Below are 17,043 nucleotides of genomic sequence, written 5' to 3'. Positions count from 1 at the left end.
AAAGCAGCCTTGGAATCTGACAGAGTCTAATTCCTGGATTCAGTCCCAGTCCTGCGTGACCTTGGGCAAGTTACTTTACTTCTCTGAATTTCCGTTTCCTCCTAGGCAAAACACACGCACACACACACACAAACCCACAAAAAAGCAAAACCAGGCGAGAGCCACCTTGCAGCGTAGACTGGGGCGCGCCTAGAGCACACCGGGTGGGCCCTAAACAAATAGCAGCCATCTTCTAGGCCCCCGCTCGGCGCCGCTCTCCCCAGCAGGTGTAGGCACCGTCCGCGGCGCAGGGCCCGGCGGCCCCGCCCTTCCGCTCTCGCGGGCCTGCCCCTCGGCGGCCCCGCTCCGGCCTCCGCGAACCGAGCCCGCCCCGGGCGGAGCCCGCAGAGGGGCGGGGGCAGGGCGCCGGGCCCCGGCTCCGAGGCCCAGCCCCGCCGAGTGCGGGGAAGCGGAGGCGGCCCCGGCGCCGCCCGCGCCCGAGCGCGTGTGCTCGGCCGCCGCCCCCTCGGCCCTCCCCTCGGCCCTCCCCTCGGCCCCCTCCGCCCTCGCGCGCCGCCCGCCCGGGTCGCGGCGGGGCCGTGGTGTACGTGCAGAGCGCGCAGAGCGAGTGGCGCCCGCACGCCCTGCGCTCCTCCACAGGCCGGGCCGGGCAGCCCCGGACCGTGAGGCGGCGGCCGGGGCGGCTGATCTCGCGCGGCCGGGCCCGCGTGCCCGAGCGGAGGTCGCCGTCCGCCGCGCAGGCCGCGGTCCCTCAGCTCGCGGCAGCGATGAGGCGCTGAGGCGGCCGCCGGCGCTGCGCGGCAGGACCCGAGGACGAGGAAGCGGCCGGGCCGAGAGCGCGGGGCGCCGGGCCTCCCTCAGGCGGGGAGTGGCGGCGGGTGCGTGGCGCAGTGACGGCCTCTGCCGCTCCGCCCGCTCTCCGGCCCCGGGCGAGGCCCTCGGGCCGCCACCCCTCCTGCTCGGCCGCCGCCGCCATGGCTAATGACAGCGGCGGGCCGGGCGGGCCGAGCCCCAGCGAGCGAGACCGGCAGTACTGCGAGCTGTGCGGGAAGATGGAGAACCTGCTGCGCTGCAGCCGCTGCCGCAGCTCCTTCTACTGCAGCAAGGAGCACCAGCGCCAGGACTGGAAGAAGCACAAGCTGGTGTGCCAGGGCGGCGAGGGCGCCCCGGGCCACGGAGCGGGCCAGCACCGGCACCCCGGCTCCGCGCCGCCCGCCTCCGCGCCGCCGCCCAGGGCCGGCGGGGCCGGGGCCAGGAAGGCAGCGCCGCGCCGGGACAGCGCCGCCGCCGCCGCCGAGAATGCGGGCGCGCGGGCCGCCGGGGACGCGGCCAAGGCAAAGGCCAAGCCCGCGGCCGACCCCGCGGCGGCCGCGTCCCCGCCTCGAGCGGCTGCAGGCGGCCAGGGCCAGGCGTTGGCGGCCGAGGCGGAGCCCGCGAAGGAGGAGGCGCCGGCCCGCGCGTCGCAGTACCAGGAGAAGGCGAACCTGTACCCGCCGAGCAACACGCCGGGCGAGGGGCTGAGCCACGGCGGCGGCCTGCGGCCCAACGGGCAGACGAAGCCCCTGCCGGCGCTCAAGCTGGCGCTGGAGTACATCGTGCCGTGCATGAACAAGCACGGCATCTGTGTGGTGGACGACTTCCTGGGCAAGGAGACCGGGCAGCAGATCGGCGACGAGGTGCGCGCCCTGCACGACACCGGCAAGTTCACGGACGGGCAGCTGGTCAGCCAGAAGAGTGACTCGTCCAAGGACATCCGAGGCGATAAGATCACCTGGATCGAGGGCAAGGAGCCCGGCTGCGAAACCATCGGGCTGCTCATGAGCAGCATGGACGACCTGATCCGCCACTGTAACGGGAAGCTGGGCAACTACAAAATCAATGGCCGGACGAAAGTAAGTGAGTGCTAGGGGGTGGCGCTGGACATCCCTTACTGGGCGGGCAGCCCCCTTCCCCGGCGACGCGAGCCGCTCAGGGCGGAGGAGCATGGCTCGTCCGGTACAAAAGTCATTTCCTTCTTGTGTGGCACCCCATAAGAAAAAAGGATAGAATCCGTACAATAGGTGCTTATCTAGGTAGCTCCTTTCTCTGGGTTCACTGTTTTCAACTTAACAGCCCGTTTACCAACCTCTCTGAGTGCATGTTTGGTGGCTAAACTCCCTTTCACTTTGCTATTTTTTTTTTTTTTTGTCATTTTTTCCCCCTGTTGCAGTGTTAGTCGATTCAGATCCCCCGCCCCCCGTTTTGGGGATGTTAGAGTAGGGCCCGAAGCAAAAGCTGGTTCTGCATATCTTGTGTCTGCATGTGCTCTTCAGTTCTCTGTGGCGTTGGAGCCGGTGGTCAGATTCTGGTTTACAGAGTGCAACGCTGTGTTCAGTGTAAGAATCTGCCAACTCGACCACGAAAAGATATATTTAAAATAGGCATGTAGGCAGAAGACTCCCCGTATTCAGGAGGAGCTTGGCTGCTCCCTTCTCTCCCGTGGCTCTCTCCCCTATCCCTGTCCCTTCTGCTTTGAAACCCGCTAGGAAACGGAGAATGAAGTATTTCCGTCTTTAGACCTTTCAGTGTAGGTAGGTTACATTTTTAGCATAGGTTTCCTTTATTTGCTTTGTTAGTATAATCCTTCTGTTGAAAAAGCTGTGTTGTAGCTTCCTGGAAAGAAAACAACAACACGGAATTGGGGCTGGAGGGAGGGCTCGTTCTCAAGTCTCAATTTGGTAGAATCTCTTTGTTTTCTCTTGTTTTTTCCCCAACAGATTCTGTGGTTCGTACCTGCCCTAATCCCTCTTCCCTCCTCTGCACGGTAAACGGGAGACTCTTCCCTCCTTAATACTCTCGTCCAGTTTTTTCATTTCACTTCCCAGGTCTTCATCTTTTCTTTGTATCCAGCTCTTCCCCAGGCCGCCCCACTCCACCCTCCTCCACCATCAATCTCGGTCTGATTTTTTGAGTTTTGAGAGCTTGTCTTAGGAGGTTGTCACATGCATGTGTGTGCGCGCGCGCGCGAGTGTGCGTGTGTGCACGCCTGCTTCACTCTTGCTTCCTAGTTCTTTTGTGTGTTGTCAGGGCATCTATTTTAGCGGTGGTTACGGGTGACTCTCAGGCTGCCTGAAAGGCTGAGCATAAGGCAATGAGGAAAGTTCTAAACGTGAGAATCTTGTGGGGGGAACTACAACGCCAAATCTAATTTGTATATTGCCGCTTCATTAGTGGATGAAGGCACTTGTCGTAAGGTCGTGTAGTTTGAAAAAAAAAAATGAGTAACTGACTCATGTTAAGCTGGAAGAGAAAAAGGAGCCTGATTCGACCTCAGTCTTGGTCTCCAATGAGAATTACATTTATATTTTTTTTAAAAAAACTTTGTCATAGGTCAGATCTGAATATAGTCACGGACGGTAGAGCGGGACAGGAACTAGCTTGCGGGAATATTAACACAGCTCTTTGCAGACTGACCAGAGTAGTTAGTTGAGGCATAAGGTTAAGGTGAAGTCATGAAGATATTAATGTTCGAAATCTTCCTTGATCTGCTCTCATTAGTTAATTTAGCTTTCCGAGTTAAGCTAAGCCCTCTCCTATTTTCCCTGTTTTCACCTGTCCTCAGGGAAGGGACAGTAGTCAGCCTAGCTGTTAGACAAGTTGCTTATCAGGGGGAGGCTGTTAGAAAATAGACACCTCCTTCCTCGGGCGTCCCAGTGACTGAAGGGAACAGTAGTTGAGGTTTTAAATCGCTTGACTGCATCGTATTATCGTATGAGAATATGATAAAGGACTCGCTGAAGGAAGGTCAGACTCTAAACTCTTCAGATGGATATTTTGCTCACGTTGGTTTTCAGGGCACAATTTGAAAATATGTGTGTGATTGTTGGGAATCCCTTTCATTGTATTTGGTTGAGCCAGGTTTTGTTAAGCGTGTTTAATCGTGTAATTCTAGTATTGCTAAAAAAAACCCCAAAGATCTTGCTTTGAGGGAATGGGAAGGCAGTCGGATTATTAGCCACCCTGCATTGACCCACCACAGTGGACGAGGCACCAGATTAAGCCCAGGACAGACATGAACTCAATAATCTTCATCCTAAGAAGTAGGTAGTAGTATTCCTGATTTACATTTGAGGATATTTCAGGGCTGACTTGCCTAAGGCCTACCACTTAGGATAACCTCACTGGGATTCAGATGTAGGTCCTTCAGATATCAAGCCGCAGGCTTTTTCTACTATAGTGCATGTGGGTAGGATATAGATAGGATGTAGATTACTTAGCACACTACTGGAACTAAATTTGATAGCTTTTATTGACAGTGGTGGCATTAGTTTTGTATGTGAATAAGTGTACTTTATGGTTGGGCTCCGTAAATTTTTATTAGGTGACTGCACAATGCTTATTTCAGATGTTTAGTTCAGTATCTGAAAAGCCACTTTGTAGTTAGTTAGCCATTTCAACGACGGTCATTTCGGCATAACTTGTAAGAGGGGCAGAATACGGGGACAAAATGGGATTGGAAAGAGGGTCTTCAAGTAAGAATGTTGTTCTTTACAACACTAGAGTGATTTAAAAAGTTAACTTGCGTCAAACGTGTCGTGTTTTTCTCACTTACCTCTTCATAGCAACTCTGCAAAAGAGGTAGATTGTTGATCCATCTTTGTAGTGTGTAGATTAGGAAAGCGAGTGTCAGAGAATCGCGCACTCATTGGAAAATCGTGCGGCATGACTTACATTGAAGTTTTCTGCCCAAGATTCCGATGTCCTTTTATATTTTTATTATCTACTCCGTGTGGTCTCTGTGTGTCTGAAGGCCTGATAATCAGATGAAGTATATTGGCCTTTGGCTCATTCCGCGTGAGACTTTGATTTCCCCCAAGTTTCTACTTCACTCATGCTTATCTGGCCCACTGTTTGTCCAACTGCTTTAAAAGAGGAACTGAAGGTAAGAATGAAGTAATACGCGAGGACACTGATGTAACCCAGCGGCAAGTTTCCACTTTCTCTGGCCCTTTTTTCGGGATTTCCCCCTCTTTTGCTTCAGACTGACCTTTGATCCTATTTCCTTTCTCACACCCTTTCTTCAGCTGGCCGTGGTGTTCAGCCGGAAGAAATCAGGGTCTCTGCTGATTTGTGGGCTCTAAGAAATCATAGGTGCCTTGACTTGGGTGGGGACAGACAAGGAGCACAGACCCGCTGGGATCACGTGGAAATGCCCAACCTTAAGGGAGTGATCAGGTAGATTGAGGCGAAGAAGAAGCCCATTACACATCTGAGATTTTTCATGAGTGTCGGCAGTTAGTCTGCCGTGGCCAATTATGGCTTTTAGAGCAAAGAATGGGATGGGGATTATTATCACTACCGTAGACATGTGACGGTGACAGCCCTTCTAGATGTTACAAACAAAACTTCCTTCTCAATCCACTTCTGCCGCTTTTCTCTGTACTCTTGACATCCACCGTGCACAAAGAGGAGCAGCCTGTTTAATGTTTTAATAGCTGTATCAGTCTTAAAGATCAAAGTCCGTTATTCCGTATGCAGAAGGGTTGAAAACAGGGCAGCTGCAGTAATAACTGTAGTGCTTTACAGTTAAAAGAGATACCTTTGGACTGAAAGAGTGGTCTGTGTAGGTTGTGATGGAATCCAGTTCAACTTCGTAGGAAAGTGTTTTGTATGGTGAGTTAGTTTACATGTAGTTCTCATATAAGGTAACTCCCTTCATTGTAAAGGAATTTCATTTAAAAGAAATTTTTTAATGTTGATTCATTTTTGAGAGAGAGAGACAGGCAGAGAGAAAGGGAGACACAGACTGGGAAGCAGGCCCCAGGCTCTGAGCTACCAGCACAGCGCCCAGTGTGGGGCTCGAACTCAGGAACTGTGAGATCATAACCTGAGTGGAAGTCAGACACTTAACCGACTGAGCCACCCAGGCACCCCCAAGGAATTTTATTTTATATTAAAAGAGGTTTGGGGGTGCCGGATGGCTCAGGCAGTCAAACGTCTGACTCTTGATTGCCGCTCAGGTCATGATCTCCTGGTTCATGGGACTGAGCCTCATGTTGGGGTCTGCACTGACAGCATGGAGCCTGCTTAGGATTCTCTTGCTCTCACTCTCTCTCTCTCTTTCTCGCTCTTTCAGTCTCTCTCTCTCTGTCTGTCCCCCACCCCACCCCCTGCCTTTTGCCCACTCATGCCTGCACTCTCTCTCTCTCAAAATTTAAAAAAACAAAACAAAACAAAAAACTTTAAAAGGGGTTTTTGTTTGCATGTAGAGAATTCTTCACTTATCTATTACCTAGTAAGCTACAGAAATATCCCACAAGACCGTAGTCACACAGGAGGACAGCATCTGAACGTGGAAGGATGGTGGACTTTGTGCTGTGGTTCAGTCTGGCTGGGCTCCTGGATCTGCCACTATTTCTGTGTCCTTGAGCCATTTGCTTAGTATTTCTGAGCTTCAGTGAGTGACTCCATTTGCACAGTGGTGTTAAATCATACCTGCCTTTTCTGCCTCGCAGGCTTGCTGTGAGGAGTGCATATAATTATGCATATAAAGGCACTTTAAAAATTTTAAATCATGGTTATGAAACCTTTGTTAACTGTTACTCTTCTCATCTTAAAAGTTTTCAGTTTTTCTGAATCATTCCATAAGAATTCTATGCTTTTCCTGTCTTTTCCCCACTTATAACCCAGAGGGGGAGAGACCAAGAATGATCACCCATTTTTGACCTGACCGTTGCCTCCCCCTGCCACCTCAACACATACTTTTCTTTTTTAAACAGAGGAAAGAGGTCCCAGAGAGGTTAAGTGACTTGTTCAAGGTCATAGAGCTTCTAACTGACAGAACTGACTGACATTTGATCCACTTCATTCTTACATCTGCAGCTATATGCTGCATCTCATGGAAAATGGACATATTCCTACTTAGCTAATTTTGGTGTATTTTATGCCATTTTTGAGAATTCCTGGAACATTTAAAACTTCTCTTTTCTTCTCCTTTTATTCCTCTCATTGTGTCTGACCTTCTAGTTAAAATTTTCCTCTTTTGGTTCATTCCTCCCTAATTTCCCTAGATGTTCTTTATTCACCTTCTTTTCTCTCCTCTAACTTTCAGGCCATTCAGGCCATTTTCCTGAAGCAGGCTGATCCTCGCATGTTTCCTTAGTAAGAACTATCTTTCCACTGTGCATTTCTGATTTACACGTTCCTTAGTTCTCTGTTTTCCTCCCCCACCCCCCACCTTTTTTTCCCCCCACTATCAGACTGCAAATCTATCTTCATTCATCTTCAGTGTTTTCTGAAGCCTGTGCCTTGCCGGTGTGCCTTTAGGTAGATGTTATCAGCTTAGTCTTTTTGTTTTTTGTTTGTTTGTTAGAGAGAGAAAACATAAGGGGAGGAGAGGGGCAGAAAGAGAGAATCTTTTTTTTTTTTTTTTTTAATGTTTATTTACCTACTTTGTGTGAGAGAGAGAGCATGTGAGCAGGTGAAAGGCAGAGAGGGAGGGAAGGGGAGAGAAGTCCAAGGAGGCTTCTTGCTGTCAGCACTGAGGCTCTGAGCCTCACAGCCTCACGTAGGGCTTGATCCCACAACCCTGGGATCATGACCTTAGCCAAAATCAAGAGTTGGATGTGCAACTGACCGAGCCACCTAGGTGCTCCTATATAATTTTTTGCTTTGCTCCTATTCCATTTTTTGCTCTAGACCTTTAAAGTGAAACCAAATTTTGCAGCGTCCCTTTTGTTTGAACCCATGCTTAGATGGTTTTCATGGATGCAGTTTACTACTATTCTTGCATTTTGCTACCATGCTTGCATTCTGACTCCTTTTCCACTCTGCCTTTGTTTCTGTACTTGAAACACTGTAACTGTAGGATGGCATTCTTGTCATTTATTGAACCATATTTAAAGCTTTTCTTGGACTCTTAGTGCAGCTCTAAGCTTTCTGTTCTAAAAAACAAGACAAAACAAAAACGAACAGTCTCCCTTTAAACTAGTTTTTTTTCACACTTGTGTTTCCTGGTCCAAACTCGGAACTGTTCTGCCACCTTTACTGGGATGTTTTGTACTTCATTATCACATTTTCCCAGAACCACCTCACAGTTCTATTTCCACAGGGCTGTGGTATATCTAGTATCTGTAGTCTCTCCTTGCTCTTGAAACCACTCTAATATTTTCATGAGTTTGGAGACCTCATATTCCTTATTTGATGTCCCAAATCCCATTTCTTTACCAAAGCAAAGTGTATGTACCCTTGGTTCCCCCTTATTCCTGTCCTGTGAGTCCTATTTTGATAATCTTTTCCTTCATTCGTTCTTTCACCAAATATGAAGTGAGCCCTTTGCTGCTCTAGGAGCTCGGAATACCTGAACAGCAGCAAAAATCCCTTGTTCTCATGGGGCTTAAGTTCTCCTTGAAAGGTGGGGAGGGACTGACCGTCAATAGACAAGCATATAAGTAAATATATAACATGTTGGATAGCAAATATTAAGGCAGAAGATAGACAAGGCAGATATTAAGGCAAAAAAATAAATGGGGTACTCTCTGAGGATCCCTAAAGTAGTAAGACAATATTTAAGGAGACACTTGAACAAAGCAAGGACCTGGGTTATATGGATCCATGCAAGAACATTACAAGTAAAGACAGACAGCAAATACAACGGCCCTGACGCAGTCAATGTGCTCGGCCCTGACATGGAACGTGCTCAGTGTGTTGGGAAAACGAGGAGAGCACTGTGGATGTAGCAGAGCGAGGGAGGGGTTGCGGTAAGAGCTGCAGTCAGGGAAGTGGTGGGAGAGGAAGGGAGATCAGTTCATGTAGGATTTTGCCTGGTAGGCAGGGATGGTGGGTTCTATCCTCGGTGATGGGGAGGCCCTTGGAGATTTTGTTTTAAAAGCTGTCTGGGGCTGCTGGATGAGAGTAGACTGGAGGGGAGCAGGCCCTCCAAGGTGGTGGCTCAAATCAGAGTAGTCACTGCAGACACGGTGAAAGTGGGTTGGATTCTGGGTCTATTTTCAAAGTGGTTTCAGTGAGATTTGCTGATGGATTTGATGCGCGGTATGAAAGAAAGGATGGAGTCAGAGTGACTCCAAGGGCTTTGGCTTGAGCATTGGAAGGAAATAATTATTATTTTGTTTTCCCCTAACTCTTCTGCCTTTCTTCTCTTGCCCCACTTTTTCGGTTTCTATTTATAGCCGATTGTTGACACTTGTTGTGCAGCCAGAGCTACGGAAAAAAGTTCTGTGCTCTTCTTTTGCACATTCCTTCAAGTTGGCTGTGCTTGCTGCTACTGTTGTTGACCTTACAGCCCGTCTTTTCTTCTCCAGCGGCTTCACGGCTGCTTTGCACAGCGTGTGCTCCCGTCAGCCCTATGGCGGGGGCTGCCTGCAGGCATTACTGCGGGAAAGCTTGTCGCATTTCTGGAGCCGTCCACAAGCCTGGTTGTGCCTTTTTTCATGAACTGCTCACTTAGGATGGCTTATAGATACAAATCACGTACAAAGAATTACATAGATTGTGAAAGTTTAAGGAAGTACTGGAGAAAATTGAATGGTTCGGTGTGAGAGACAAGTATAGATTTTAGATTAAATGTCCAGATAAAGTCAGAAATAAAAGACCTTCATGTAAATACGCTGTTGAAAATCAAACTACAGTAGAAAATTGAGAAGAGCTAGAAGGAAAATAAAATGTCAAAAATAATCCCATCAACACATAGAGAGATCACAGGACGATGTGATAGCTTCCTATAGTAAGTAAGGAGGGGATATGTTTATGGTAGGTTGGGGACCATATTCAGTGGTCTGAAAAGATGCTAGAGAAATAGTTCTAATCCCCTTATTGATAAGTTCCCATTAAAATACTGTATCCAGGACTTTGAAGCCTTGGTTTTGACTCCAGGGTAAGGGAAGGGCACAGAAATATAGATAAACATTAGGTTATTGCGTATGAAATTGGTTTTAAAAATTCAAAACCCGAAGAGTGCAACATGAGCTTATAGAATTCAGAAATCTATACTTTCAGTTTAATTCAAACAACTTCAGTTTAGGACTAAGTAATAAAACCTAGATAGGAAATATCAAATCTAGACAATTAATTGCAAAGGTCTAATCAGGATTTTCGTGTAATCAAAAACAAATGCATCTGAATTTTTTCTCAGTATTGGTACTCAGTTCTCATCTATAAATGGTAACTAGAAGTTCAGAGTCTATAGTTTTGTCTTATAATTTATCCTTCATTCTAGCTCTAGGCAGTTTTTACCTTCTGTTGTGCCTTCCTCTGACTTCTTGGCACTTTTCCTCTGAAATAGATGTTTTAAAAGTTATTTTTTTAAAAAATGTTGTTTATTTTTGAGAGAGTATGAGTAGTTAGAGAGAGAGGGAGACACAGAATCCGAAGCAGGCTCCAGGCCTCAGCTGTCAGCACAGAGCCTGAAATGGGGCTCAGGCCCATGAACTGTGCGATCGTGACCTTAGCCAAAGCTGGACACCTAACCAACTGAGCCACCCAGGCTCTGCTACCTCAAAGTTTTTTCTTGAAGTTCAGTTCTCAGTTTTCTCCTCACCACTGTCAGAAGACACAGGTAGGAAGATCTTGAAACATCTTATGTTTCTATGCTTTTCTTTTGCCTATTGCTACATACACACCACCCCGAAATGTAGTGGCTTAAAAGATTTATTATCTCACAATTCCTGAAAATCAGGAATCTGGGCACAGCCTAGCTTCATTCTCACATTTACGGTCCCTCAGGATGCTGGCAAGGGCCTGCGCTCTCCTCCCCAGGCTTCATTGGGGTCTGTCTGCTTCCAAGCTCCCTCTCTGGGTGTTGGGGGCATTCATTTTCTCATGGGTGCTTGGACTGAGTACCTCAGTTCCTTGCCGTGTGGGTCTCTCCAAAATGGAGCTTGAGTCATCCAAGCGTGCAAGCCAAGAACGCCCTAGCAAGCCGGAAGTCCCAGGCTTTCGCAGCCTAACCACAGAGACACCCATCACCTGTACTGGATTGGATTCTTTTGTTAGCAGCAACTCAGGAGATTGATTCCACGCTCAAGGGGAAGGAATTACACAGGGTGTGAATGCATTTCTTAAGTTGTTTCTTCCTTTGCTGTGTGTGCTCCTTAAATGTTACTGTTCTTCATGGTCTGTGGTTCGTCTTCTCTCTTCGCTCTAGTCAATGCTTTTTTTCTCCCTGGCTGATACCGTGATGCGCTCGGGAAGCACAGGTTCTTAGGTTAGTTTGCCTGTGTTCAAACCCTGGGTTAGCTACTTAATTGTGCTCTGATTTTAGTTGGGCACATTTTCTAACAATTAAAGCATCAGCTTCCTCATTGGTATAATAGGAGTTAGTAGTGCCTAATTCAGTAGTGTTCGTTTGAAGATAGATGAGATAGGAGCTCACCAGATGATCAGTTAGTGCTCGTTTTATATTGACTGTGTAACTGTAATAATGGAGAGGAACACCATGACTTCAGCTAGTAGGATTTGTCAGAGACTCCTTGATCTGTGCCTGCCCTGGCATCTGCCAAGGACTAATGGACACCTCCACCTGATGTTCTGAAAGTACTGCCAACTCAGCGTGATCAAGACTGAGGTGCCCTCCAAGTTTCCTGTTGGAGGGCATGCGGGTTGGTGAGGCTATGCGGTGGAGAGAGAGGGGGATCAGGTTTAAGGTTGGTCCTGTCTGTGAACTGCATTTATGTTTTCAACAACTATTTACAGAGTGCCCAGTATGTGCCAGGATCATTGCTAGGCAAATCAAGGTCATTCTCTTTGCCATCCTGGAGTTTCATTGTTTGAGGGGAAGACAACCTTGAGCCTGCAATCCTGTGTGTGATGGAGGTTGAGGGGAAGTTCGAGATCCCACATGAGCTTGTTTGAGGAGACCTAACTTGGTCTGCATGTCAGAGAAGGTCTCTCGGAAGAAGCAGTGATTTAGACTGAGGCGTCCAGCGGCTCAGTCCATTTCAGTGGAGGAAGCCCGTCGAAAGTCTCCAGGCCTGAAAAGAGCACGATGTTTCAGAAGAACGAACATCCCTTCTTTTATGACTATGGGAATTTTACTCATTTAAAAATTATTTTCTACCCGTGTCTTGTTCCTGTTTCCATTTACACTGTCCTGTTGAGACCAAACTTCTCTCTCTAGATTATTACAGAAGTCTATTTTTTTCCTCTTTGTGTGTTTCCTTTCCAGTCCATTCTGTCCTGGTGTTGTTACATTCCCAAAACACAGATCATATCATTATCCTGCTTGAAAATCTTTGTTTCCCCCGAAGTCTTGGTATGCCATATGAACTTTTTTTTTTTTTTAAAAGATCATTTCTCACCTAATAAACTTTCTACTTCTGCCACTCGAGCCTTCTGGCAGGTTCCTTGAACCTGCGTTCACTTTCCACCTCTGTGCGTTTCCCTGGCTCTCCCTGTGTGGAAAGGTGGTGGTGGGGGGGGGTTTCTGTGAGTTGAGGCTTGCCCCACTTCTGCTAAGCAGAGTTACAGTTCTATCCTGTGTGTTATCGTGACACTTCTTATCAGTGCTAGATGACTTTCTGCAATGGTGGGGCTCCCTTCCTAAGCGTGAGCACTTGAGGATGGGACCCCTGTCTTACCCGTGCTGCATGATGCTCGTCACGTCACGTGAGACATCCAGAGGCATCCAGTAAGTATTGTATTCCAACTGCCACTGCACTATTCTGATTGAGGTTTTGATCACTTTCCACCTGGATTGTTACACAACATTATTATTTGTTCCTTCATTCACTCTTAATACACTCTTTGTACCCATCGTGTATAAATTCACCAACATCTGTCGAAAGCTTACTCGGACATCTCCTGAGTTTTATTTAAAGGAGACGGTTTATGGGGCGCCTGGGTGGCTTAGTCAGTTAAGCGTCCGACTTTCGCTTAGGTCATGAACTCGTGGTTCGTGGGTTCGAGCCCCGCGTCGGGCTCTGTGCTGACTGCCAGCTCAGAGCCTGGAGCCTGTTTCAGTCTGTGACTCCCTCTCTCTCTGACCCTCCCCTGCTCACGCTGTCTCTCTCTCTGTCTCCTAGAAATATATAAAACATTAAAAAAAAATCAAAAGAAAAAAAAAAAGGAGACGATTTGCTTCTTATGCATGTAATGCTCACTGACTATTTACGCCCGCACCACGAGTCCGTTTGTCTTCTTCGCTTCTCCTCTTTGCCAAACAAGCACTACTACTGCCAGCCTGTTTTCTCCCTGCTGCCCTTCTCATTCTGCCCAGCACGTCTGTGAATTCTTTCACTGGTTTATGACCCCCACACCCCTGCTCTAGCAATTTAAATCCTTTGCATTCTTTAAGACCTAGCTCAAATCCCATCCCCAAATATCTCCTTGAACTTTGTGCCTCCATTGACATCTCTTTTCTCAACAACTTTGTACACCATGTATTCCTGATGTATCTTCTCCAGAAAGTGAGAAGGACAGAGGGGCTGTTTATAGTGTTCTGACTTACTCAAAGCACCTTTTGTTGTTATTCATGGTTTTTGTTTTTCATACATATGAACACTTAGTGAGTCGGACCCAGCCGCCCTGCCCTGCACCACAGCGCCCTTCACCCTGCTTCCCCTTATTTCCATCTCACTTTTAAAACTACAGTAAGAGTTTCTGAAAGTTCATGAGGGTTTCTGTCCTATTGTGATCAGCATTCCTTTCTGTGCTTACTGGGCTGCTTCTAGTCCCTATTTTTCCAGATAAAAATAACCCATGCCAATATGGCCTAAACTATTTTTAACTCCTAAGCCTGGGTGCTGTGAAGGTAAAATGAAGTTTCATGCCATTGCCTAGGCCCAAAGTCCGTTGATCAGGTTACAGATGGCCATAGAATCCTGCACGTCCGTGAACCTCAAGGGGGATGGGCCCATGGGCGTATCTTCCTTCCGTCACCCCCACGGGTGGCATGAGAATCCCCAGGGAACATGGCGTCACTTCAAAACAAAGCAACATAATAAACATGATGTTGAAAGTGACTCCTTGTGTACTCTTCTGCATGACCTGGAAGAGAAGCTTGTGGCTAGCAAGCCGACAACAAGGTTTGGCATTGATACCACGTGATTAATATACAAAGTAAAAATTTTCAAGAGCAAACTTTTTTTTTTTTTAAATGTTTTTTTTTTTTTTACTTATTTCTAGGAGAGAGAGAGAGACAGCATGAGCAGGGGAGGGTCAGAGAGAGAGGGAGTCACAGACCGAAACAGGCTCCAGGCTCCGAGCTGGCAGTCAGCACAGAGCCCGATGCGGGGCTCGAACCCACGAACAGCGAGATCATGACCTAAGCGAAAGTCGGACGCTCAACCAACTAAGCCACCCAGGCGCCCCAAGAGCAAACTTTTAAACTTCTAAAATTATTCTACTTTTGATTTGGTTTTAGAACTATATTCAGAATTTCAAATAACATTAAAGAAGAATTAAGAGTGATATTTGAGGGCATGGGTTAAACAAGGTGAGACATACTTCTTTATGATCAGAAAACCTGTGACTTTAACCACATTCAGGCATTTGATCAGCTTGGGGGAAACTGTCGCTCTAACTGTTCCAAGAGAGCACTAGTAGTGCTGATGATGGAAGCCAGTCAGTGTCACGGTCATTTGAATTTGGTCTTGAAATGTGTTCAGACATTCGTATGCTTAAAAAGAATTGTGCTTCCTAAATTTGCTGAATTTTGGTACTTACAATGTATTTTCCTTCTCTTAGTACAGTCTTTGGGTAGGTGAGGAAAATAGTCTGAGATTTTATATTTACTGCAGATAATTCATGTGCGAAAGAATGGTTGTAGTTTTGGGTACATACAACTCAGAGTGTTGTGTATCAGGTTTTTTTTTTTTTTAATGTTTATTTATTCTTGAGGCAGGGGGAGAGAATGTGCACAAGCAGGGGAGGGCAGAGAGAGAGGGAGACACAGAATCTGAGGCTGGCTCCAGGCTGCGAGCTGTCACCACAGAGCCTGACACAGGTCTCGAACTCACAAACCTGGAGATCACGACGTGAGCCAAAGTCAGGCACTTAACTGACTGAGCCACCCAGATGCCCCTATGTCAGATTTTTTGAATAAAGAAAACCTAGGCTAAAAATTGTGTATAATAATAACATCCTTCCCCAATAGCTTAGAAGTTTTTTTTTCAAGGTAATTATGTAAGTTCGTGGTTTATAACTTTGTTTTGCTTCTGGACCCCTTTGGGAATCTAATGGAAGCTGTGCAGTTTTCCACCCTAATGAAGAAAATACATGTGAAGTTTTGCTTAATTATAACACATATCCATAGACCCAACATTAAGAACACTTATTACAAGAAAAGTTCTAAAGAGTAAAGCATTTAAAAATTTTAAGCATTTAAAAATTAAATGCTTATTGTAGATTGAGGTTTGTTTTTTCTTTTTTCTTCTTTTTTTTTTTTTTGTAAATAATTTAATGTTTATTTTTGAGAGAGAGAGGGAGAGAGAGAGTGCCAGTAGGGGAGAGGCAGAGAGAGAGGGAGACACAGGGTCCGAAGCAGGCTCCAGGCTCTGAGCTGTCAGCACAGAGCCCCATGCGGGGCTCGAACCCATGGTCCGAGACATCATGACCTGAGCTTAAGTTGGACACTTAACCCACTGAGCCACCCAGGCGCCCCCCGCCCCCCCCCCCCCCCCCCCCCCCCCCCCCCATGATAGTACTCAAGTTATAGAGTACTTAAAACCAGTGGTGAAGATGTATGGACATCTGAAAGATGTCTGCCTCATACAATCTGGATATAATAAAACAAAACAAAGGTAACTGGCATGTACCAAGGTGGAAACCATGAGCTTAGTACCTCTCCAAACGTATGCACTAGGTTAAGCCTTGGTTTAGAATTCTAGATGTGCAGTTCCATGAGACCGAGAACCTTTATCCATAAGGATTAACACTGCATTGCGATTCTTTCTCTTTTTTCTCTTCCCTTTATACTGTCTTATTCCCTGCTTCCATTGCGTGTGTTCATGTGTGTTTTGCTTTTATTTTGGTTTCTCGCTTGTTACTGGCATTTCAGTAAGATTCAGTTGAATTTTTAAAAAAATGAAAACCTTAGTAACAGTGCGCCAGGGCCCCGGGAGTAGGGGTACTCTCTCACTAACAAAAATGAAACTAGAATTCATATTGGTTGGTTTTATTTATATTAAAGATAGTTCCTAGAATTGTTAAGATCTAAAGCATCTCTTGGTAGTTTGGGTGGAAAGTATCTTTAAAATACATAAAACAATTTGTTCATATTGCTAGTTTCTAGGAGCTGTGTTGCTGCATGATAACAAGGAGGTATTTCTCTAATGTAGACTTACTCTAAAGATTCGTACAGGTGTTTCTTTGTCTTAGAATTGTCCAGAGAAAGGGAGGACAGTGGAGAAAGAGGAGATTGTTGACAGGAGCCAGGAATGGGAATAGACCGGCTGCCCTACTCTGGGTTCTTGTCCCCTGTCTGAGTGCCGAGCAAGTCACTCAGCACTTCTTCTGGTTTCTTTTATCGATGAAGTGGGAATCACATTGACCTGTTTAAAAGGAGATATATTGAATAATTGATTATTGTAAGAGGCTTTTTTTTTTTAAATTATTACTATATTTGTTAAGATTTTACTTTAATCTCCACACCCAGTGCAGGGCTCGAACCCATAAGACCGAGATCAAGAGTCGCACACTCTCACCAACTGAGCCAGCCAGGAGCTCCCTGTAAGAAACTTTTTAAAAAGTGACGGTATTTTTAGCTTTCTGGAGCACCTTTCCAGATTGTTAGGACTTGGCCTCCGCTGCCCTTAACTCTAGACCTTTGTTCTGCATCATGCTGATGAACATTAGCATCACAAGTTAAAGTTCAGTTCTAGATTCTGAATTCTTGACTTGTCTTTAATGGGATGTCAGAACCTTATATTTATTTATTTATTTATTTATTTATTTATTTATTTATTTATTGTTTTATTTTCATTCCAGCTAGTTAACATACATTGTTATATTAGTTTCAGGTGTACAATATAGTGATTCAGCAATTTTATACATTACTCAGCTCATCATGCTAAGAGTACACTCTTCTCCCCTTCACCTATTTCACCAATC

At 46.5% G+C, this 17,043-nt stretch overlaps 1 protein-coding gene across 4 annotated transcripts in view; it reads left to right on the top strand.

Moving 5' to 3' along the window:
* Window positions 1–532: 532 nt before the first annotated feature.
* Window positions 533–17,043, top strand: part of EGLN1 (egl-9 family hypoxia inducible factor 1) — a 60,698-nt gene continuing 44,187 nt past the window's right edge. Inside the window, exon 1 of one of the 4 annotated variants that reach the window (XM_039241243.1) lies at window positions 533–1,892. In XM_039241243.1, coding sequence (XP_039097174.1) covers window positions 975–1,892 — 918 coding nt within the window. In that variant the 5' untranslated portion in view covers window positions 533–974. The remainder of the gene's footprint in view (window positions 1,893–17,043) is intronic. The other 3 variants (XM_039241241.1, XM_039241242.1, XM_039241239.1) reach the window with 3 other exon arrangements.

This window comes from Hyaena hyaena, unplaced genomic scaffold, assembly GCF_003009895.1.
Source record: "Hyaena hyaena isolate Hyena2069 unplaced genomic scaffold, ASM300989v1 scaffold_193, whole genome shotgun sequence".
NCBI classification, from domain to species: Eukaryota; Metazoa; Chordata; class Mammalia; order Carnivora; family Hyaenidae; genus Hyaena; species Hyaena hyaena.
Note: the sequence above shows the minus strand (reverse complement) of the source record. Positions and strands in the feature narration are given on the sequence as shown.